The sequence below is a fragment of the Pelecanus crispus genome, chromosome 8 (assembly GCF_030463565.1).
Source record: "Pelecanus crispus isolate bPelCri1 chromosome 8, bPelCri1.pri, whole genome shotgun sequence".
Taxonomy (NCBI): Eukaryota; Metazoa; Chordata; class Aves; order Pelecaniformes; family Pelecanidae; genus Pelecanus; species Pelecanus crispus.
The window spans coordinates 27,670,686-27,693,517 of NC_134650.1; the positions used below are offsets into that span (position 1 = coordinate 27,670,686).

At 38.4% G+C, this 22,832-nt stretch overlaps 1 protein-coding gene across 4 annotated transcripts in view; it reads left to right on the forward strand.

Moving 5' to 3' along the window:
* The window catches only part of PHAF1 (phagophore assembly factor 1), a 35,132-nt gene extending 17,877 nt beyond the window's left edge, over window positions 1-17,255 (forward strand). For 2 of the 4 annotated variants that reach the window (XM_009490473.2, XM_075715267.1), the window contains 11 exons: window positions 988-1,082; window positions 3,836-3,933; window positions 5,651-5,763; window positions 7,784-7,917; window positions 8,545-8,628; window positions 9,331-9,413; window positions 10,263-10,306; window positions 12,274-12,317; window positions 13,667-13,725; window positions 14,990-15,062; window positions 15,174-15,557. In XM_009490473.2, coding sequence (XP_009488748.1) covers window positions 988-1,082; window positions 3,836-3,933; window positions 5,651-5,763; window positions 7,784-7,917; window positions 8,545-8,628; window positions 9,331-9,413; window positions 10,263-10,306; window positions 12,274-12,317; window positions 13,667-13,725; window positions 14,990-15,062; window positions 15,174-15,263 — 917 coding nt within the window. In that variant the 3' untranslated portion in view covers window positions 15,264-15,557. Of the gene's footprint in view, window positions 1-987; window positions 1,083-3,835; window positions 3,934-5,650; window positions 5,764-7,783; window positions 7,918-8,544; window positions 8,629-9,330; window positions 9,414-10,262; window positions 10,307-12,273; window positions 12,318-13,666; window positions 13,726-14,253; window positions 14,349-14,989; window positions 15,063-15,173; window positions 15,635-16,242 lie in introns of those variants that run through there. The other 2 variants (XM_075715266.1, XR_012831256.1) reach the window with 2 other exon arrangements.
* Window positions 17,256-22,832: the final 5,577 nt, after the last annotated feature.

The following is a 22,832-nucleotide window of genomic DNA, read 5'->3' on the forward strand; positions in this document are numbered from 1 at the left end:
TTGGAGTGTTTCTTTATTGTGTTTTGCCTCTGCTGTTTTCAAACTGTTTTGCAAATGAACGAGATTCTGTGTGTTAGAAAGAACACTGTGTTCCCCCCAGCAGCTACCAGTATCATCAATCCCAAAACTATTCCCAAGCTCCCAGTCTCCTGGGTTTGTTTTTAAGCATTCCACAGCCTCACAAAACAGTATGGCTTGTTAGAGTAAGTACTGGGTTGACTTTTATTGGTCTTTATAGTTGATGATGTGCAATTTACTGCAATAAATGAGGACATCTCATGACGTGATGACAGCTAGAAGTCTGTGCATGTTCTAATTTATTACTGCTCTCTCTAAAAGCTGACTGATCAGCTGGTGTTTCTGGTGATACTATTTTTAATTATCATTGTAAATGGCCCAGGACCTGTATGTCTGAAGTGTTTCCTTCTTATGCCATATTACTCAGGAACGCAGGTACCTGAACTGGGGCGTGCAAGCTGGAGCTCCTCTTGGGAAGGAGAGGTGGAAGTGGCAGGGAGGTACCTGTGAGCTCCTACTAGTCAATGTGCTTCCTGCTGCTGTGAAATACAGAATTTATCAGTGTTCTGGGCATATATGTCTAAAAGGCTTTCTGGTTAATATTGTACAAGTGTTTCCTGTAACAATGAACAGAATTGTTTTGTACTAATAATAGCTGTTTAAACTACTTTAGGGATATTAAGGTATAATTGATTGTGTCATATTGTATAATTGTATCATTAGGGATAGGTTAGTGCCTACAGGCTTGCATAGGCAACTCTTACTTTAATGAATCTAAGGTTTCTCTTATTGCTATGTTTCTACTGTAACAAATTAAAAGGAAAACTATTACTGTCCTGTGTAATTGTGTTCCTTCTGCATCTTAAGATGTAGTAAATTCATTGAGGTGATGAAGTGCTGTTAGATCTGAACTGGAGAATTCTTAGTTTGTTTTAGTAACCCTGTTTTTACTTTTCTTTTCCCTTTTAGTGTATAATTCAGCTGAGCAACTCTTTCACCTCAATTTCAGAGGACTGTCGTTTTCTTTTCAGTTAGACTCCTGGACTGAAACTCCGAAGTACGAGGTCAGCAATCATTCTTAGTTAATGGATAGTCTTTTTTGCCTCTATGGTACTTGCAAAATATCGCCTACAGCATGTCTTGCATGCAGGCAAAAGAAAGCAGTAATTTGGAAGGAATTTAACTCCTCAGTTGTGCTCTTATTCATGCTATGTTATCATTTTGAAGTTAAAAATTTTCTTCCTTTGAGCAGAAGGCATATGCTTAGAGGTTTTGCTTGCATCATGAACTGGGACTAGCAATTCTGTTGTTGGAAAGAGTCATCTAAAAATATGAGCGCTGTCTATGCAAATACCTAACTATTAAGTAATCTACTGGAAGGCTGCTCTTTTATCAGATATTTTTTAATCTCATCAAAGTGATTATGCAACTGAACTAGGATAGAATCGTAAAACACATTTTCATCTTAAGTGTCCTTCAGGATGTGTGTTTCTAGAAAGCCAAACGAATGAGCTTTATTTGTAGTGCCTGTTTCTGTATTCACCAAATGTTCGGATGAGTTACTGAATAATTGAATGTATTACTGCGTTCTCTGAAGTCTTTGGAAATCACTGTCTATAGTGGAAACAAGGTCAGGTCTTCTGTGATTTCCACCTATACTAACAAAAATGTACGTATAACTTGTTTTGTGTGAGGGTGGAAGCTCAGTTGTATTATCTAGGCTTATCAGTTAAAAAGAATGCATACTGTATGGTATTAAAATAAAAAGAAGCACCTAAAGAGCCAAAACAAAGTGGGAGAAATCAACCAACATGATGACTCATGTTTTTATGTCACAGCCTTGTACTTTAGTGTTTTGACATGTGAGAGAACAGGGGGTAACCAGGAGAAGTTACTATTTAGCAGTAGTGAAGGTCAGTTGGTGGGTTTCAGAAATATTGGAAGGTAAATAGAAACCTAATAAGCCAAACAGAAGGAATGTCCCAACAAAGAGGAGTTGCTTTTCATGCAAGAGTTCCCAAAGCATATATGAATGAAATGGCTGAGCTGCTAATGAAGTCAATTGTTATACCGAAGATTTGAGAAGATCGTAGAATCTCTCAAGTTGGAAGGGACCCATGAGGATCATTGAGTCCAACTCCCTGCTCCTTGCAGGGCTACCTAAAACTAAAAGATGTTAAAATAAAACTGCTAGAATAAATTTTAGCCATTGCATCTGTGTGTCTTGTTTTGGTATGTGGTTCAGTTAACTAAGAAAATAATTAGGGATAGTTACAGAATGCTTGGTGCAAATACGCTTTGAGAGGGACATAGTGTGGTTCTTGGGGATGATACAGTTCTTCACACCTGCCAGAACAGTAGAGAAAATAATTTTGTGTTCTTGAAGTCTTTCATCCAGTTGTTCAAATGACGTTAGTAAAATGTTGTTTGCACAGAATGAAAGGCGATATTCTCCCCATGATTATAAATAGGTAGAAATAGGACAGTTTAGAAAACAGAGTAGTATAAAACAGCCCACAGGGAAGATGACTATTTGTGGAGCCTTTCAGGGAGGAACATTAGGAAAGACTGAAGAGTGAAATGAAATTTAAAGATGTCAATCTTTCACGTTCAGAGAGGATCATATACGAATGTTAAACTAGTTAGCAAAGCTGTGTAATCTCTGTTTATGGAAATGAAAAAACTCTAAAGAAAACTTTTTGGGTGTTTTATATAGCTGGTAACAAACTGCAGGTGAGGAGAACGTGAAAAACCTACTCACACTGTTTCTGTTAAGAAATGAGGTATATATGGCCCAGGCACTTCCATGGCTCTAGAGAAGATTTCTCTGTTGCTAAGGCATAAGTATGTTAAAAAGTAATCTAAAGTCTGACTACTTTAGAAAGCTGTGTTTTAAGGTGTTCATGTTCTGGGCAAATTCAGAAAGAGGATTGAAATCAGGCCTTCTCTAGATTTGCTAAGTAGTGGAGGTTCCCTTCTAAATACCTACAGCAGTGAAAGTCATTGCTCTGGGTTAATTCCTGCCCGCCCACTCCAAGAAGAACTTTCTGTGTTTACCTTATGCGATGTCCTGCTAAAGTAGACCAGGATAATAGTTTGCATGTTGTGCACCTTGGTTTTGTTGATTGCTTGTGACAAAGTTAGTTTCTTATCTGTCCAGTGCCAGCAAAGTATGTTGATAGTCTTGAATAAGGTCCTGTCATCTTCAGAGTTGAAAGAAATAGGCTCTTACCACACTAGAAGAACGACCCTGACTTCCTTAGCACGCTTTCCATTTGATGGGAGCACTCAAAATCCCTATCGAAACAATATGTGTAAGAATGTGGGCGATAAGGAGAGTGGAAAATCTATTTAATGAATGAATCTCTGTTCATCAGATAAAGGTGTTCTACAAACCAGCAAAAATGTTAAGAGGCTGAAATTAATGCAGTGGGAGAGAAAAAAAGAAGTTCTACCTTTAAGACAGCCGATTTCTTAGAACTTAAATAAGCTTATCAGTACAAATACTTTTATATTGCTAGTTGCCAGTGATCAAACCAAGAAAACTTGAATTCTCAGTACACATCATGGCTAATTGTCAGACTAGTGCCATCTTTTGGTGGATAAACACAGTGAGCATTTCACCCCAGCTTGCAGATCCAGGAGTGGTGTAATGTAAAGAAACACTATCTAGAATGGATTTTTGTTGGTTTTCCCCCCTTGTCTGCCTAGAGACTTATCTGAATTGGTAAGCGTATACTATTTCTAATGTCATGTATAACTTTGACCTGAAGTGTCTACTGTGTTATGTAACAAGAATGATTTTGTATATCCACAGCCTAACTTTGCCCATGGTCTAGCCTCTCTGCAAATTCCGCATGGTGCGACTGTGAAACGTATGTACATCTACAATGGAAACAGTCTGCAGGATACCAAGTATGTACAGCTGGTCGTGCTGTTTTGATAATTTAGAATATACTTTTTCTTCCTCATTTCTTTATATTTAGCATTTGGAAACCCCTAATCATACACTTTTTTAGTTCAGTTTGGGTCTTTTATGAATTTTGTAGCATGCAGAATGCCTTTAGATACTGACCTCTTTCAAGTTTCCATGGGCATTGTTCTCAGACCTTATAATCAAATATTGGTTTGATTTATGTTGCTATAAAATCAGCTTGTCTCAGCTGTAGTAGGTTAATTCAATTGACCTGAAAATTAATTCGTTAAGTAAAGGAGGAAACATAGTGAATCCAGTAAGAGATGCAGTTAGGCTATTCTTACTCTAGATTTTGTTTGCATGCTAATGACCTCTCCCATGACAGATCAAACTTGGTGTAGGCAATCAGAAATTTTGTAATGTATTGATACCGCGTATGTCATGGCAGGGTCCTGCCAAGGGTCTTGAACTCTCTTGCTATACAAAAATAATAAAATGTGTATTTTCAGGCTTAAACGATATGCATAATCTACCATATATTCAATACATTTGCAGTTACCTGACCGAACTTGCCATTCTGAGGAAACTAATCTTCATGCCTTAATACTAATGGAATAGTTGTATTTTAATATGGTTAATGTTTTCTATGATATTGTATTCTGTCATCTTTTAAGCAGTAATTCATTGTACAACAGCTGATGTTTTGCTCTTTCTAAAAACACTGTTCCTGGGGTTCCTTACTCAAGGAAAAATTGGAAGGACTTCTGTAAATGCATCCTTTCAGCTTATAAATACCCAAACTGATAAGGTGGTAGTTTTTGCAGAGACAGTTATGTTTTAATGCTAGGAGAAGATTTAACACATCTGTGGATTACTGCTCAGAAGAGAGGGAACCTTGTTTATGCAGACACTGTCTCCTAATTAGAAATAAGTGTACTTCAGAAAAATGTTGTTGTCTGTGACATGGTGGGCTTTAGTGAAAGCACTAATTGTTGCATGGGGCTCTGGGTGTGTGTGTGAGAGCTCAAAGCCTGACTTTCAGCTCATGTCATTCACACAGAGGAGAAATTCACATAAGGAAAGTGAACTTTATAGAGCGTGTAGAAACTAACACACAAAAAAGCAGCACTTCAATTGAAAATATCTTTCTTGGGGCTGTTACAATTTTCTCAGATATTATTGTAATTGAATTAAAATGACAGCTGTCCCAGTAAAGCAGAACAATTGTTTGTGGTGTACCTGCACGAGCTGAATTCATGTTCTGGGCTATGGAGTACCTTCCCAAGAGCAGTGAGAGCATCACAGAGAAGGCTTTTCTGCTGCATTTGGGTGATATGCCTAGTTCAAGGAATAGGTATCTTTAAAAACTGTACAACTTCCAGTTTCCCTGAGAGAAGTCTGAAATGATACATCCTCACAGGAGGTATCTAAAGGCTAGATAGAGTTTCTGTAATTTCTGGAGTCTTTGAAACTTGCTCTTTGTTTTATTAATAGTAAAGGTCCTGCATTTGAGTGCTGCCTTGTTCCTCTTCGTTTTTCCCCAGACTTTCTGATCCTTGTGTTTGATATAACTTTTAATCTTCAGTCTGAGTTAAATGCAGCTTTGTCAAAATTAATGTGCTCTGTTCCAGTGAACTGGTACCAGGATGTTAATGGAAAATTTGAAGATTAAGCGAATCCTACACACTACTTTTTTTTTTGTATGATTGGTTTCAGGGCTCCCTTGATGCCTCTCAGCTGTTTCCTTGGTAATGTGTATGCTGAGAACGTTGATGTTCTGAGAGATGGAACTGGACCCTCAGGTTTACGGCTTCGCCTACTCACTGCAGGTATTGGTGACACTCAGAACATTGAACCGGTTGCTTTCCTCAGGAAAAGGGGGATAAACCTGTATAAATTAAGCATAGGTTATTTGTGATGATCTTACAGGTGATTTCAAAGTGTTCTGTATACCTTATTTTGAACCATTGGAAACAAAACCCAGTAAAAACCCTGTGAAGGTAAGTCTGCTGCTGCACTTCTCTGGCCCTGGAGAAATCAGAGGACTGTAGCCCTGTCCTCTGTAGTTCCAAGTCCTTAGAGTCTGTCTGGAGAAATGGAATTTGTCTCCAGGTGTCTGTGTAGAATAAAACGGATGCAAGTACATCACTGAAAAAAACACAAGGAATCAAGAAACCTTATGTACATGTGATTTTTCTGAGATTCCAGTGAGCTGTATAATGCTGATATTTTTGTCATTAATTCTGGAAGGCTTTTGAAAATGCCAGCAAGAGACTACATCAGTGCTGTGGCCTTAGACTGCACTTTAAATTCAATTCCATCTTCATTTGCTGTAGGAGGCAGCAGTGAAAGTGACAGGCTGAAGAATACCTTCTCCTTGTGTGTGCTTTCAGAGATGGGGGTGCTTAGAAATTAGGGAAAGATATGATGACTGCAAAGGAGCCCTGCAAAGTTATGGTTCAGTCACCATAACTTGAGACTTGACAATGTTTTTAAGAAAAAATACTGTTTTTTTAACAGTTTTCATTAGCGGGCTCAGCTTTTGACTTCTTCTGATTACTAGCTGTATGTATCTTGAGGAAACACTTGGAATGCATTCCCAATATTCAAAAGTTTTAAAAAGGAGAAAATTTAAGATAAAGAATAAAAAATTATGAATAAAACCGGAGCAGATGTTTTCAAGTTACTTTGCTTCTCTCTTTACAGAGGAAGATAATGGAGAGCTGCCTAGGACAGGGAACATATATCCTCGTGTACTAGGGAAGGAGTTAGCTATAACATCATAATAATATAAATGATTTTGAGAAATTGGACACTTCTAAGGTAGAGTGTGAAGTTTAGTTAAAAACATATATATGCAGCTTAAAGGAAATGTTGTCAATGAATGAAATATAATTATTAAAATACATCACTAATGTTCAGACTAAAACTTGCAGAGAGGCAATCTGGACATGTGCTGTTCTTGTCTTGCTAAAGTTTGCAGAAACTCCTTTGTAGAACATATTGCACATCTGTTCTAGCACAAATTTCTCTGCAAGTGTATTAATTTGAAGTAACTCTTGTGTAAGAAATCAAGGATGACTCAGTTGGATTTTTATGACTGACTTTATTGGGTAACTGGCAACATAAATAATGTATAGTGAGAAAAGCTGTGTGTATTTAGAGCACATCCTGTGTTTCGCAGTAACTGCTTCATATGTTTATGTGCATTCTCGTAAATGTGAGATGCTGTATTCCTGAAAGCAAACGGGGTCACAAACTGTAAGATCTTTCAGTTTCTTAACATCTAGTAATGTATGTCAGCCATTCATCTATGTAATGGCTATTCAGTAAGATCCATTTTTAACATGGTTTGCATAGGAACATACTTGCTATTGATTTAATAAGCTATGGGAATCTTGAATAAAGAATGTATGTTTCCTGATACAGTTAATATGGATGAGGAATTTCACTTCATGGGCTTTACTTTTTTAGCTGGAGATACATCTCTAGTTGCTAAAGTAGAATATTTTAAGGATAGAAATAACTCCTGGTACTTACTGCTAATAAGCAGCTGATTGAGACTGACTGGGAAAACAAGTCATGTTCACGTGAATGGCAAGGAAGTGAAGATAGCATTGCTGAAGCCGGAGGTTAAGGTGGGGATCTGTGCAACAGACAGCATATTACTTTATTTTGCAACAATTCAAACATTTCTTATCAAAGGGTTAAATTTAGTTTGGCACTGTTGTCTAAAGAATGCAACTGGTTTGTGATGATAAATAGAGGAATGCTAAGCTTTTGGTATTGATTTGCTGATGTATTCTCTGATTGGGAAGGGTGAATTTTGAGTTGTTTTCTATTCCTCAGGTTGTGGCCCAGGTGTTTTAGCCGATGCCAAGATGCGGGTATTTGAGCGTTGTGTGTACTTTGGTGATTCATGCCAGGATGTGCTGAGCACCCTGGGGTCTCCGCACAAAGTCTTCTACAAGTCTGAAGATAAGGTGAGGGAATTGATTCAGGCGCAGGACTTTGTCTCTGTTCAGTGCTGTCTTGGTTTAATCACAGGGCCTGCGTTTTGCAAGGCCAGTGAAGTTAAACTTCCATGTAGCACAAATTATGGGTGCTTCACTTGACATACAATAGACCAGGATGAACCCTTATATAATTTGATTTTAAAAAGCTTTTTTTAAGCTAAATCAATGCAAATCTGTTTAAATTATACAAATTTTTTCTTTCTTTTTTTTTTTAATTTTAACTGGTTTAGAAAATCGATAAAAATGGGAGCACTTTGGAATACAAATGAGCCTTAGCAAGTGTGTACTACCCATTTTTTTAAATTATATTGTATGTAAACTAATTTTAGCATATACTTTGATCCTTTCCTGATGTTTTTACATCGCAACATATGAGTAAACCTTTTACTTCAGGTAACCAAAAAAGAAAAAAACTGATGTGTCATTGTGCCGCTGCAAGCAGCTGATGGTCCTGTCATGAAGCACGGTATCTTACATATTTGAACAAGGGCTTCAAATGAGATTATGGCAATTTGTTTGAACATAGTGATGTTGTTAATGGCATTCATCTTTGTGAGTGTTATTCAATACATGTGAAAAATGTGTTTCTTGCAGATGAAAATCCATTCACCCTCGCCCCATAAGCAGGTCCCATCAAAGTGCAATGACTACTTCTTCAATTATTTCACACTTGGAGTGGTGAGTGGGAAACTTCCATAAACAAATTCATGTAAAGTTTTGATTTAGCTACACAGCAGTCCTTTCAGAAGGCCAGAGGCTGTGGGAAATGAGAGACTGCAAAACTCCTGATTGCTGCCTTAGGAATCTCTGGATATGAAGAACAACACTGACTTTTCTCTAGTGCTTGCAAATTCAATCAGTAACTTTTATCATCTCCACCAGTGGATGGAGGGCTCTTTATATTTGCCCTTTGGCATTCTCTTAGGTTTTCTCCCTCTGCTGTGCCTGATGCACAGGTGTATTTAGTTCTTGTTTCTGAAATCCATGTTCCTGTCCCACAGAACTGAGATAGGTGTATCAATTGTGATAGTTTGCTGAGTTGTGGGATGTAGTTCAATGTTCACGTCCCTCCTTACAGCTATTTTGCTTTAGTGTATGTTACTGTAAATAATATGCAGAAAAACAAGACCTCCTTAGAAAACTTGCCAACATTAGCAAATGAAACTGCAGTTGTGATTGAGTGCTGGAGGAAATGTGTGTTTATTTGAATTTACAAGTAATCTCATTTTCAAATACTACTTTTCATAGTTCCATTTGGTTCTAATGGGATAGATATGTATCAATATATACAGGTACTATTGTAACTAATCTGAGGTTAGTTTGGGGAAAGCCACCTTCCTCTGTCCAAATTGCTTCATGTCTGTCTGTTTTCTTCAACAGGATATTCTCTTTGATGCAAACACGCATAAGGTGAAGAAATTTGTCCTGCATACAAATTATCCTGGTCATTACAACTTTAACATGTGAGTGTAAAGAACTGATCTGTTAGTGTTTTAAAACACCTGAAAAGAAAATGTTATGTTCCTTTTATAGAAGTCCAGTATTTTTTTCCAAAGTGTTTTTGGGATACCTGGTAACCTGTGGAGGTTTCAGCTGTCACTATTACCACTTACTTTAATGATGTTCTTTTTAATTTTAAATGCCTTTATATTGTCAAGTGCAGCAATGTCAAAGCAGCAAATGTGGTAAGGTAGTTCTTGGTCCAGCTATAATATGCAAACTCTCTTGCTAGAGGCAAACTTCGTATTAGCAAGAGTGTCCATTTACTGGTAGGTAGGCTGCTGTTTTTTTCCCGATATTATTTCAGTTGGTGATTTTAAAAAAAAAAAAAAAATTCTCTCATGCTTCTGAACATACTTTCAATACTTTTAAAATATAAACTCTTCAGGGTAGTAATATGAGTTAAGGAATAAGTGATTGGATGTCTGATTAAAGCGAACATGTTTTCAGGCAGTTGGTGTTAGTGACAGAAAATCTATAAATCGATAGTATGTTTCTGTTTTCTATGAAAGCTATAGTATGTTTCTAAGCTGAGTATTTCTCCATCCACTCTGTGTAACAGCAGAGTAATTTGTGCTGAAGGACCTTTTGTGTCCTTTAGAAAATTATGTTAGGGCATTGGCCAGGCTGCTGCCTCTTTTGATGTAGAAAATAGAAATGAGAACTTTTCTTCTTAATCTGTTAGCATCAAGACTCTCATTTTATTAGTCATGACTTTTCATTAAACTGGTTATTAAGAGCCCTAAGTTTGTGCTGTGCAGTTTATTTTGGGTCTTCTGTTTTCTAATAGCTTTACAATTTGCACTTTCTAGTTACCATCGCTGTGAATTCAAGATTCCACTAGTCATTAAGCGAGGTGAGTAGTTCATCTTTTGTCCTGCTTCAGAGGACATGTACCACAAAATGCTCAAAGGGGGAGGTATGATCAGTTTTCATTTCTAATGCATCCTTCATTATCAGAGAGTGCAACAGTGACAGTCATTGAGATGGAGGAGAAATTTTCAGGTTAGGTTTCTATTTGTTAAGTGAAAAAGATACTTTGGGACAAGTTAGCAGTTCTCTGATTTTACTTACACTACCTTGTTTACTTACTTGGGTCGTATGAATATTTAGTTGCAAAATCACTAATTTTGTAATGCTGCCACTCTGCTAAAATCAACTGCCTTGTACCTGGAGGCTCAAAATCTGTAAGGCAGTGTTAGTCTGAGCTGGTCTGTCCAATCCACTGTTGAACTTCTTAATCCTGAACTTGCTCTTGAAAGGCTTATTCATGATAGTTAATATAAACTGGTTTAGCTGAGAATGAGAACAAACATCCAGAATGTGTTGGCTCTATGTGCTATAGACAAAATACACCTCTTGTGTTCACTTGAAAATCTCTACTTGAAAAATGTATATAATCGGTAGTGCTGAATTCTACAAGATATTTAGATGTGCCCAGCTCTGTGCATGTAAGTAATTGCAACAAAGCATGGGGAACCTTGTTTGATTGAAGATCATAGTGATCAAGGTAGACTTCTTTTATGTCTGTATTTTGATTATCCAGGGAATACTGGATGCTGGCTAAGGTTTTGGCCAGGGATGCTTTCTTCATTTTGGTTGGTTTTCACTGGAAGCACTTCCCTGTGTAATATGCAGTTCTCCTGTGGCTGTCACAGCAGTTTGAGCATGTAGAGGAATAAAAACCTGGAAAAATAATGTCTGTATACACAAGCTTATATGAAAGTTGATTTGTACTTCAGCCAAGAGAATAAGCATGAAAGTTCTTGCTTTTTAAATTATTTTCCCTTAGGTTATTGTGCAATACTTCAAAGGCATTCATTTCTGATTATTTTTATGCACCTCAAGTAGTACCATGAATATCTTCTGAATATGTTTGGGTTTTTTGTTTCGTGGGGTTTTTTTAATTCACCTTTCTGGTCTCTTGGCTATGTTCAGGACATGTAACAAGTTGAAAACAAATGTTACAAAATTTATCAAGAGCCCAGTTTCTTCCATCTGGTGGCAGTGCCTGATGCAGCTTTATTAACTCCCTTCTGTAGTTCAACTTCGGACAATAAATTGACAGCTAGAGCTCAAGTGAACTCTTTCAACATAAAGAGAGCATGTTTGTTTAGCAGATGGAAAATACAGAGGAGCTTTCAATCAAATTAAAGACCATTTCCTATGTTTGACTTGTGTCTAGTCCATTCCCACTGCTTTAGGAAGGTGCTTTCAGTATTCAGAAGTCCCCAAATGTATGTAAGAAATAGTGCTTGAAACCACCAGCAAACAATTTATTTTTAAGACTATAACCATAAATGCAATGCTGTCCTCACCCGCAGCTTTTTTTATTATTCAATAAGTAGACTGCAGTTCCCAAGCTCTCTGCTATCTTAGTTTTTGAAAGAGTGGCATTTTAGTTGATTTCAGGCCTGCCAGCTCCTGAGTCTCAAGCTGTCAGTTTTAGCCAGCTTCCTTTCCAAGAGTGTTTGGACTTGATGAGTGGCACATCATGCCTAGTGCAGCCACTCATTGAGATAACATGTTAACTTAGTGCAAAGAGATGTAGTTTCTTTTACTATGTAAGATTACAGCTTAAACTTATATAGTGTTAGAACTTTGAACTTGCTGTAAATAGGCAGATTTGTTGAATCACCTTAACTGCTATTTATTCAATGTCGTTGACAATTCTAGTTGCTAGTAAATACTGGTGAATTTGTATATGAACTGATCTAATGCTTGTATGACTCCTGCTATCTGAACTAACCTCCCAAAATAAAGGATTATACAGGAGACTGTTCAAGCATAAACTATAAAGCCTCTTCTGTTTTTCTTTCATAGATAGCGCTGATTCACAAACTGAAACATGTACAACATACAGCAAGGTAAGTCTGTGCAGAACTGAATGTTTTCCTTCTTTTCTTAAACCATCTAAATGATCTATGCTGAATCTGCAGTACACTTTGAAGAAGTAATAGCAGTTGTATCATGTTGTTTTGAAATAGAAAAGTTGAAGGCCAAAAGTTAATGTATGTTTTGTCGTTTAAACATTTTGTTGTGTTAAAGATTGAAGGCATTCATAATAGTATGCTTCTAGTAAATTAAATTATTGCATTATTGCATGCTTTGCATTTGAAGATAGCTGCAGGGAGATACAGAACAGTTAAATAAGTGATATGGGAAAGCGATAGTGGTGGCTGAAGGTTAGCTGGAGGAGGTATTTCTAAACAAAATTTTCACAGAGCTTTTCTACTTAATGTGGCTCTTGAAGACATTTAGTATTTAACCAAGAGGGTCCAGTGCCCTTCCAGTTTCTTCTGAAGCGTGCCAGTAATGGGATGTTTCTCAGGCAGAAGCAGGCCTTACAAAAATGTCACTGCTAGTGTGACACCTCTTGAAGACTATACAGTCTTACTACCTAAATGGAATTCCTAACTAGGCAGTCACTGCTGCATGTTTGAGAGCTACATTAAGTTGAAAAACTTCTCAAAAATTGTATTAACTGTGGAGCCACCGCTGAACATTCAGCCAGGGTCAGTGCTGAATGTTGGCTCCTGGGATGCCAAATTAAGACTTTCCTTGGTGAATTTTGGGCCCCATATTGGGAAGAAAAAATTGGAATCAGCAACCTGGAAGCTGCCATTCTTTGCATTTTGATTTTAATTACTCGCTTCCTTCAGTGCTTTGACTTACTTCAGTCTTGTGTGTGAAAATGCAGCTTCTTAAGTCTGCTTAGAGTGGTGAAAACTGCTGGACATTCCAATCATTAAATAGTGTAGCTTGCCTCTTCTTTTCCAAACTTATTGCTTAAATCAAGGAAAGGCTTTTGGGAGAGGTAGCAGTGATGCTATTTTTCCCTCTGCAAAGGTATGCAAGGGGATATTTTGCTGAGGTTTCCCACAGCTGCTTTGTTCTCTGAGACGTCCGTGAAATGCTACAAGACTTTCCAGCTACATTTTACCCATAAACTTTTTTTACATTAATAATTCTAATTCAGAGCTATTTTGAGACAAAAATGAGAATAAACCCTGAGAGGATTTCCTAGCCCTAGTAATGGATTGTTTCCATTACTGAGTATGGCTTCAGTCACAAAATACTTCTGTAAATACAACCTCTGTGTTATTTGGCAAATGAGCATGTCATAAACAAAAATGTGTACACAACTCTCTTCCTAGATAAAAAGAAGAGTTTTCCTGTGCCTCATTTTAACACAAAGTCTTTGATATATTTACAGTGGGACAGTATTCAGGATCTTCTGGGGCACCCTGTAGAAAAGCCAGTGGTACTTCACAGGTAAAGATCTCTCTTTATTTTCCTTGCAGGGATTAAGCTGATAACAGAGGATTAGCTTAGGCAGAGGAAGGGTGTTTATTGCACTAGTTACTCTTAGGCTGCTTTGCTGATACAGTTTCAGACTTTTTGGCCACTAACAAGACTAGATAGCTGCTCTCAGATGAAATAGACTGACCTGCAGAATGAAAACTTGGAAAATTTTTGAATGAAATTTCAAAAATTCCTTGAACTGTAAAGTCCACAGGGCTAAGCAGCATATAAAGAAGTATCTCTGTTCATGTGTAATAAATAGTGTAGATTTTTTTTATATGTCACATGCATTTCAACATATATACCTAACAAGGTGTTTTCATATGATTTTGAGTTTGATTCTCTACCACCACCACCCCACTGCCAAATCGTTGTGCCCTTTGCTCCCCTTTACTACTGTTTTGTTCCAATGAGATCATTAGAGCAGAAGCCATGTAAAGTAAAGCTGGGTGAAACAGTGATTACATAGAGCCCTTCTATTTTTCATCTGTGTTGTAGAGAGCAGTTCAACCACAGTTTGCTTTACTGAGCACTTCTCAAATGTCTCAGACATGCAATTTGAGAAACTGACCAGTTACAAGAAAAGCCAAAAGGTAAATATTTTCTAGGGGGCAGTTTTGGCTGTAATCAAAAATCCATTGCAGTCAGCAGGAGTCTGCTGTTGTCATATATATGATCCAAAAATATCAGAAATATCTGAAGAACAAGTGATACATTAATCTTGAGAAATACTGTTTAATAAAATTTGGATTATGCCATTTCAGCATCTTACAGAGTAATTTTTTAACATGATAAAGCCAGTGAATTAATAGACAGCGTATAGTAAATACATTTGGTAAAGGCTGAGAAATAAAGTAGATTGAAGAGTGAGAAAGGATCTTGCACAAAAATAATTTGTAATAAATTACATGGTGTTTCTCTCTTCCCATGTTTTTGCCTATTTTCAGGGTTTTTCCTGTTCAAGTTCAGTGAAAGAGAGTTTTCCTGTAGAGGTCGTTAGGGAGAAAGTAACAAAAAGTCACTGAGTATTAATAACAGCTCTGTGATGTTAAACAGAGGTATCCTGTGGCTCACATGGAATCTAGAAGTGGTGTTGCATTACTTTCTTTTGATGAAAGCCATGATAAAGATGCCATAATTTACCTTATATTACTGAATGGTTGTTCTTCCCTAAGAAGTTCCTGATCCTCACACATGCTTTTTCTCCCCCTCCCGGCTCCTCTTTTCTGTTCAGGTCATCATCTCCGAACAACACTAACCCATTTGGGTCAACCTTTTGCTTTGGACTGCAACGGATGATCTTTGAGGTTAGGAGAAAAACTTTCATATAGTTCCATATGTGCTATTTTCACTCTTCTGAGTTCCTGTTTAGTGTACAGTTCTTTTAATTTCCCTTTTTCCCTGCCTTCCTTTTGCAGGTGATGCAGAATAATCACATAGCTTCTGTTACTCTGTATGGCCCAACGCGGCCCAGCAGCCAGTTGAGAACATCGGACCTTCCCCAGTGAGCATCCCCTGCAAAGTCAGCTAATCTCAATGCTACAAAATTAGTACAGCGTGCCTTGATTTGCTGCCACTTATAATATGGAAAGCACGTTATGATTTTTTTTTTCCAATAAGCCTTTCCACCCAGGAGCGGTGTGGAGGGGAAATTCTCTCAACCCTTCATCATGGGGCATGGAACTGTTGATGGAGGAAAGCAGCTTAGGTGCCTGTGCGGTCGTTTATTCCTTTCTGTTGCCCTCATCCTATGCAGCACAGACCTGAAGAGACTGTCCCCCCTTCTCAGCTGGCAGAAGGGGAAAATGGAGGAGGGGCACGTAATGACTGCAAGAGTTAGAAGCACAAACTTTCTGAGCCTTGGAGCATCTGGAAGCAGGTATTGATTTTAGTCTGTTTGTGTTACTGTATTGATGTGGTGGTCACATTTTTAAGAAAACGTGTGTGTATATATATAGATATAAACACATCGGTATTTCTGTGGCTTAGGACATTGTACCAAGTGTGACAAGGATGTATATATGTCCATGATTTCAGGCACCACATCTTTGTGTAACTTTAAACCAAGCAAGTAGCATGTGCATAATACTTGGTTGTAACATTTGCACTACATACACTTTAATTACTTGATAAATGTTTATCTTCACTGAGGAGCATCTGTGTACTGGGTGTGAGTGGGGTGTGATGGTTATTTAATGTACGCTGCGCATAAAGCTTATTTATACAGTGGATCAAATTTATCCACCTTCCTGCACTAATATGTACTTGATATGCTGAAACAATTTTTTTCTGCCATGGCTGGTTTACTAATTTTTTTCATATGCAGTTTAAAAGAAAATTCTGGAAGAGGTTGTTTCTATGATTGAATTATGTTTTAGTGAAAAGGTTTGATACAATTTTTCATACTACAGAAAAATTCAACAAAGAAATAGTGTTGCCTCATTTGCCTCTGTTCCAAAATCCTTTATTCCTACTCTATTTCCTTAGAGAAAGAAAAGCTGTATATAATGGTATCTTGGAAAGAAATTCCTGAGCTCTGTCATCACCAAGAAAACCTTTTCTGTAACTTTTGATGTATGATTTTAATTTATGCCAAAGGTTTAGCCAAAGACATCCTTATTGTAGTTTCACCATTTCTGTACATAAATGCTAACTGCACACCCCACCCCAGCAGACAGGATATAGGCTTCTTTCTAGTTGGGAGATGCTGCTCGCGACTTTTTATCCCAGGAGGATACTTTAGGTTTCTAGTTCTCTTACCAGTCTTATTTGGGGGAAATAGGTGGTCTGTCTTTGAAATATTGAACCCTTTTTAAAAATGGACAAGAGAAATGTATAATTTTATCCCATTTTTAATATTTTGGTGTAGCAACTTGTGATACATAGATGACAATTTTGTGAGTTTTACTATGTGTGTACAGATTTTGTAAATATGACATTTTTGTAATTTTAACTCCATGTACAGTGTAATCCTGTATAGTTTATCAATGAATGAGAGATAGGAAATAGAATGTTAACTGAAGTTTTGGATCCTGGACCAGTAGCAGGGATAAATGCAGTGTGTGTGAGTGTGTGAGACGTTCTTTGCCATTTAGTCTTCCTGTATACTGTGATACTCTAAACTGTTTTGCTAAAACAAACAAAAAAGCCCCCTGGAGAATCTAATGGATAAGGAAAAAGTTACTGTTTACCTTTATCCCTAGGTGTCACTCCTGTTGAATCCCTGTTCAATCTGTGCTGTCTCCTGTGATCATTGCTTGCTAAGAAAATTCTATGCCTCAATCTTCCTTTTGTTTCCTCTCTAATTTTAATTTCATTTTACATAGCCCTTCTGTAAATTAAATGGAATAATAATGAGCATGTACACTGAAAGAAAAATAAAATGAGACTCTCAGTTACTGTTTTTGTGTTAAATACAGTTGCTGGGTGTTTTTGTAATGAAGTCATGGATGGTTTTGCTTTTTTTTTTCTTATCAATTAGTCCTTTTTATTTTACTGTCTTTCAGACATCATATATGAAGTACCTCACTAGTGTTCCTCCTTTACAGCTGATACAGTACGTTCTCCAAAGAAGCAGTAAAAAAACTAACATAACTTGCAGTCTGTTTCCTAGTAGATACATGAAAGTATATTATAAATTTTTTGCCCTGAAGTGGAGAAGGAAGGTCTTTAAAGTATGGTAAATAACACCGTGCCTTCTGTATTGTGTTTAAAAAATGCAGTTGTTACACTCATGTCAGCCTTTGGGTATCATTAAAATCGATCAAGCTTCAAAGAATTTGAATATTGCACAACAGAAAGAAAGAAATGTCTGCAGTAAAAGGAGCAAACATAAATTCTCATACTGCTTTCTTGTGCCCTAAGGTACTTCAACAGAAAAGCATTGAAAGTACGCTTACCCTGAAGTAGCTTAGAGGTTAATGCAGGGCACAAGGAATGGGACTCCAGTTCCCATTTGCATTTCTCCTGCACTGCCTGCATAATGCTTATTATGCACTTAGCTCTCTCTCCTCTAGCATCCTTCAGTTTTGGAATATAAAATGACCTTGCATAGTGCTTGGCTCAGTGTGCTTTTGGAGAATTCTATGATCTCTGAATTGAGATGGTGAGCATGCTTATGCTTGTTACTAAAATATGACAGCAATGAGCTAATAATTTTGATTAATCCTTTTCTAATAAAGGCTTTACATTAGCTGCAGGAGGACATAGATTCTTGATGGGACAATTTGAGTAATGGCTACACAGATGCTACCAATATCCTGCTCTCAAGCATATTCAGTTGAAATTCTTCAGAAGTGTGAGGTCAGGACTGCTGCTATAGCCATGGACCTCAAGACTTAGGACAGGGGGTCAGCAGCTAACCAAAGGTATTAAACAACTCCAGTGATTCCCATCTTCACTTGTAATATGCTGGTGAGTCAAAGCGACTAAAACAGTGTAGATAATGAAATGTGCTCTCTTAACAGCCCAGTTACTTTTCTAGGTCAGTCCCTTCATCTTGAAAATTTCCTCTGTAACGGGCAAAATTAAAGGCGACTTTGCATCTTGGCTGCTGCTGGTGGGCTGAGCGCAAAGCATTTGACTTTTGGGAGAGGCAGAGCTGAAGAAGGACACGGGGAGATAACGTGGAGCAGCTCTTTTGGGTTTCCTCGCCCTTTCTTTGTGATTGCAGCTGTTAGCTTGCTCCTCCGAGATGTGTTGATTTGTTTGCTGCTATTTGGACTAAGCCAAGCTGTTCCTGTGCTGATGCATTAGGGGAGCCCGTGTGGAGCATTAAGGACTTGCTGGCATGAAAAGGTTAGGACTGGGTGGCGGGGACTGGTGGCAGTTTTGAATCACCAGAATGAAGAGAGGAAGGAATAGGGAGTAGAGGAGCTCTGGGGGAGAAGGTGAGGATGGCAGTGTGGCAGGAAGGAGGGGCTGGGACAAGGCGGTTTATTTGAACAAAAAGGTGTTCCTTGCAGAGGGGTGCTGAGGGTGTAGCAGTGCGCCAGCTTGAGCTCTGCTGGGCCAGCTGGGCAGGGTGCATCACCTTCCCTTCCCAAAGGAACTGAGAGATTTGGGCTTTGTCAGATCCCATCTCAGCAGGTGCCCTTGTTAGAATTATGTATGGTTTGATACAGATCCTGCATGTTGGCAACATGTGCATTGGTCCATCATTTTGGTTTCATATATAACGTTTGATATAACGTTAAGGTCAATTGCATTTTTAATAAAACACATTGTGCATATGATCCCATTTTGATGTGTGCCTTTTTCCTTTGTATAGAAATTAAGAGTTTGTGTGTGTGTGTCTGCTTAACTTGAATATTGCAGTATTTTCCACAGTATTTCATTTGTTTACACTTAATAAAACTGACTGTGCCCTTCTTTTTAGAGGTGACGCTGATATTTCTTCACATATTCTGTAGGCCTGCAAGCAGTCCCTGGGCTCCTGTGAGTGTACTACATAGATCAGTGCTGCTGTGTAATACTAGAACCCTCTGTTCCCCAAAATGCAGTTCCTGTCAAGAAAACCCAATTTTCTGTTGCCAGGAACTGTCACACTTCTAACTCTAAACAGATTTTTTTGCTGAAATAGTAATCGGGTAGTGTGTGAGAACCTATCCATGCACTCATGATCGTTCATATTCCAGAACTCCCATCAAACATGTTTAAAATGAAATCTTTCCTATGGCACAGCATTACAGCAAGATGGTGATTCACTGTTATCAGGTTCTGGCTGGAGGTTAGATGCCAGCTGGCATTTTCTGAAGGGAAACCAAGGGTGTTCATCCCCACTTCACATTGACTTGCTACATGTTGTTAGAGCCTGTTAGTCACTTAGCAACTCTGCTAAGCTGAACTTCTGTTAGTTTTTGTTTGATGGCTCCAAATGTATACGAGAGTAAATCTGTGTGCGTGTGTGAAGCTGTGTGGCTGTTACTTTGAAAGAAATGTTCTGTCCAAGCTGTAGCTACTTGCTTGCTTCAGAGTACTCGAACACGGACCGAGATGTCCGATATGGCACAATTTCACATGGGCTGGTTGTGTTCTTTGAGTTCAGAATAATTTTTGGGGTCATGATGCAAAAAAGGCTATTCTGTGCTAGCTCTGTGGATACAATTGTTCCATGTCAACTTTTGCCCCATAAACACCTTTTATTTTACCTCCTTTATCTTGATTACACGAACACAAAGGCACTTTCCTCTCTGGCTGATCCTGTCAGACACAACCTGACACAGCATGTGTAGCCAAATAAATACATCACTGTGTGTGTTTGAGGAGTTAATAGACTACAAATTAGTTCAGGTTGGTTCTTTTCCTGTGAGGTATGGCCCAGGATGCTTCAGAGATAAGGTAAGGAAGCAAAATAAGGGGAAATTAAAAATGGAGCTTACTGAAGATGTAACTACTTGAGCATTAAAATAGGATTAGGAGTTGATGAAGTAGGGGGCTTTGTTCAAGGCCAGGGTATAACCAGTTCACCAAGTGAAAACTGCACTACAAAGGGATTTGTTTTTGCAGGGGGTGTATGTGTTACTTGGAGGGTTCAGGTTGAGCTTAAGTAACATACTCTCTACTCCTGTACTTCTGTGAATTTTAGCTGTAACTAATAAAGTCACTGTTTAAATGTTTTATCTGCCAAACCTTATATCCAAGCCATTTGGGGGTTTTTTGTGTGTTTTTTTTTTCTTGGGGGGGGTGGGGGGGTGGGTGGATGTGTATTTTTCTAGCAAGCAAAATCATTCCTTTTCATGATCTGGGAACGATGACTGCTTGAAACAGCAGGAGAGGTAAGCTGGAGTTTGCAGAATAGGTCATTTACTGTGGTGTAAGATACCATTACAACAGTAGCTTTTGTTCTGGACTAGATCGTAATGCTTTGACATAACCTTTTCTCTTTCATACCCTAATTAATGCCCCTTTAAATGTTATTAGTTTGGTCATTTTGAAGTACTGCATATTGCAATTTCAGAAGCTGGTTTTAAGTGCCTTAATGTTTCACACCTATGCTACATATTCCACTTAGTGCATAAGTTTCATTCCAGTATTGATATCCTTCAGAAAGACATTAGTTTAAATACCAATCACAAAAAAAAAAAAACCCAAAACCAAAACACCCTGCATGATTCTGTAATGTGTAGTCTAATCAACTAAGTAATCAAAACAACCTGAATCACTGTATTCCCTTTTCACCTCTGCTGGTCTCTCTTTAGAAAAACTGAAGCCCTGAAATCCTGAGATTACCCTGATCCTCACTGGGTAGCTCTGTTGCATCCACAAGTATGGAGGCTACTAATATTATTTCACCCTTTTCTTCTGCTTCTGTGGCTGTAGAGAGGGTTTGTCTTAATAGCACACCTTTATTCCCACCCAGCTCAGTCAGGCCCCCTGGGCACAAGGCAGCCATCTGCCCACCTGTGTTTTTGTCCCCCTGCCCCGGTCTTGGTACCGGGCTTGTCAAGGCACGGGCTGGGAAAGGGAGGGAGAGGGAAGACCGTGGGCTGGCTTTGGGGGTGCTGGGGGGAGCACACTGGGCTGGTCAGGACTGATGGGGGAGCTGTTGCTGCTCTTGGCGGGACTCGGACGCGCTCATCCGTTGGGGTTTAGTTTCCTCTCTCACTTCTCAGTATGATTTTCTTACTAACCATAAGCCTAGAAAATCATGAAAAGTTGGATTTAAAAGTTTTACTGGTTTTGACAAATGTCAGTAGAGTTAGTAACATCATTAGGGAAATGTGGTGGGCTAATTTTCAGGGCTGCTGAGACCCACAACTCCAGCTGAAAGGTACAACTTGGGGGCTCAGCAGTTCTTCAAATTGGGCTTTGGGGTAGACACACACACCCCCTCACCCCGCCCCAATCTGATGGTCTTTCAGCACTCTCTGGGGAATGTTCTTAGTGCTAATGTTTAGTGAGGATTCTCTGAGCTGTTTGATTATTTTGTACTGTTTGATTTCTTCCGAGAACATGCTGTCGAAAGATGAATAATTAAACTGCCAACAGGAAGCACAATATTTTAACACTCAATCACTTCAGAGCCATCTTTGGCTTTCTTTTTTATGATGTCTAAGTCAGCAGTGGCCTGACCGAATGATGGATCTTGGCATTCGCTACCAGTTTATGTGTTCAGAGATGCATTCGGAGGTGCTGAATGTGAGGTTTAAGCCAGCTCTGCTTGTTATAGTGACCAAATCTGGCTACTCATGTACAGTAGGAACAAAATTTGACTGTCTGCGGATCCCTGGGATTCAGTAAAATACCTACTGTACTGTATTAGCTTCAGATGTTGATGTCTGTCTCAAGGAAGTCTGCTTGCTTTCCTTGCTACTGATTGAACCCACTTAGGATGTTTTTATGTTTTCTTTTCTCGTCATGGGTTAGTCATGAAAAAATTGCCAAGCAAGGCTTTGTAGCAAAACCCTGAGTGGTGCATTGAATTAGCCAGTTAATAAAAGCTGCTCAGAATGTCATTCTGAAATGGATGGTTTTGGTTTTGAGATGCATCACAAAGGTCAGTAGAGGGTCCTTCCTGCCAGTTCTCATACACACCTAGGGTTTTAGGATTTTCCGAAAAGACCCTGTCTTTTAGGAAACAATCTCCAGCTTAGATGAAGTCAGACTGTCTGTCATTACCATTAAATTAAGTCCAGCATAAGGAAAGATTTACCAAGTTATCCAAAATAATGAATAATGTATTTTTCATGTTGCTGTCTTCATGAAAAATACTTGTGGCATTAGTCTTACAACATGTGTGCAGATATACTTGACAGACTCACTCTGACAACTAGAGGCATGTCTGCATGCTTTTAATTATGGTATAAATAATTTCCCAAACTGTAAACTAATCACAGGCAATACATTTCTGTACAAGCGCATAAATACGTAAGTATCACACATGTTAGCAGACGGGGGGGGTGACCAGTTTTCTCCCACCAGCAAGGCTCTGGCTTATTTCCACACCCTACAGAGCTCCTTGTAAAGAGCACATGAGCATTTTGTATTTCAAGATTGCATCCTGAAAATATCCCAAATCAATATATGGGCTTTTGATTTCTGTATAGCTGACCTTTCCTTGGAAATACGTTATTGTA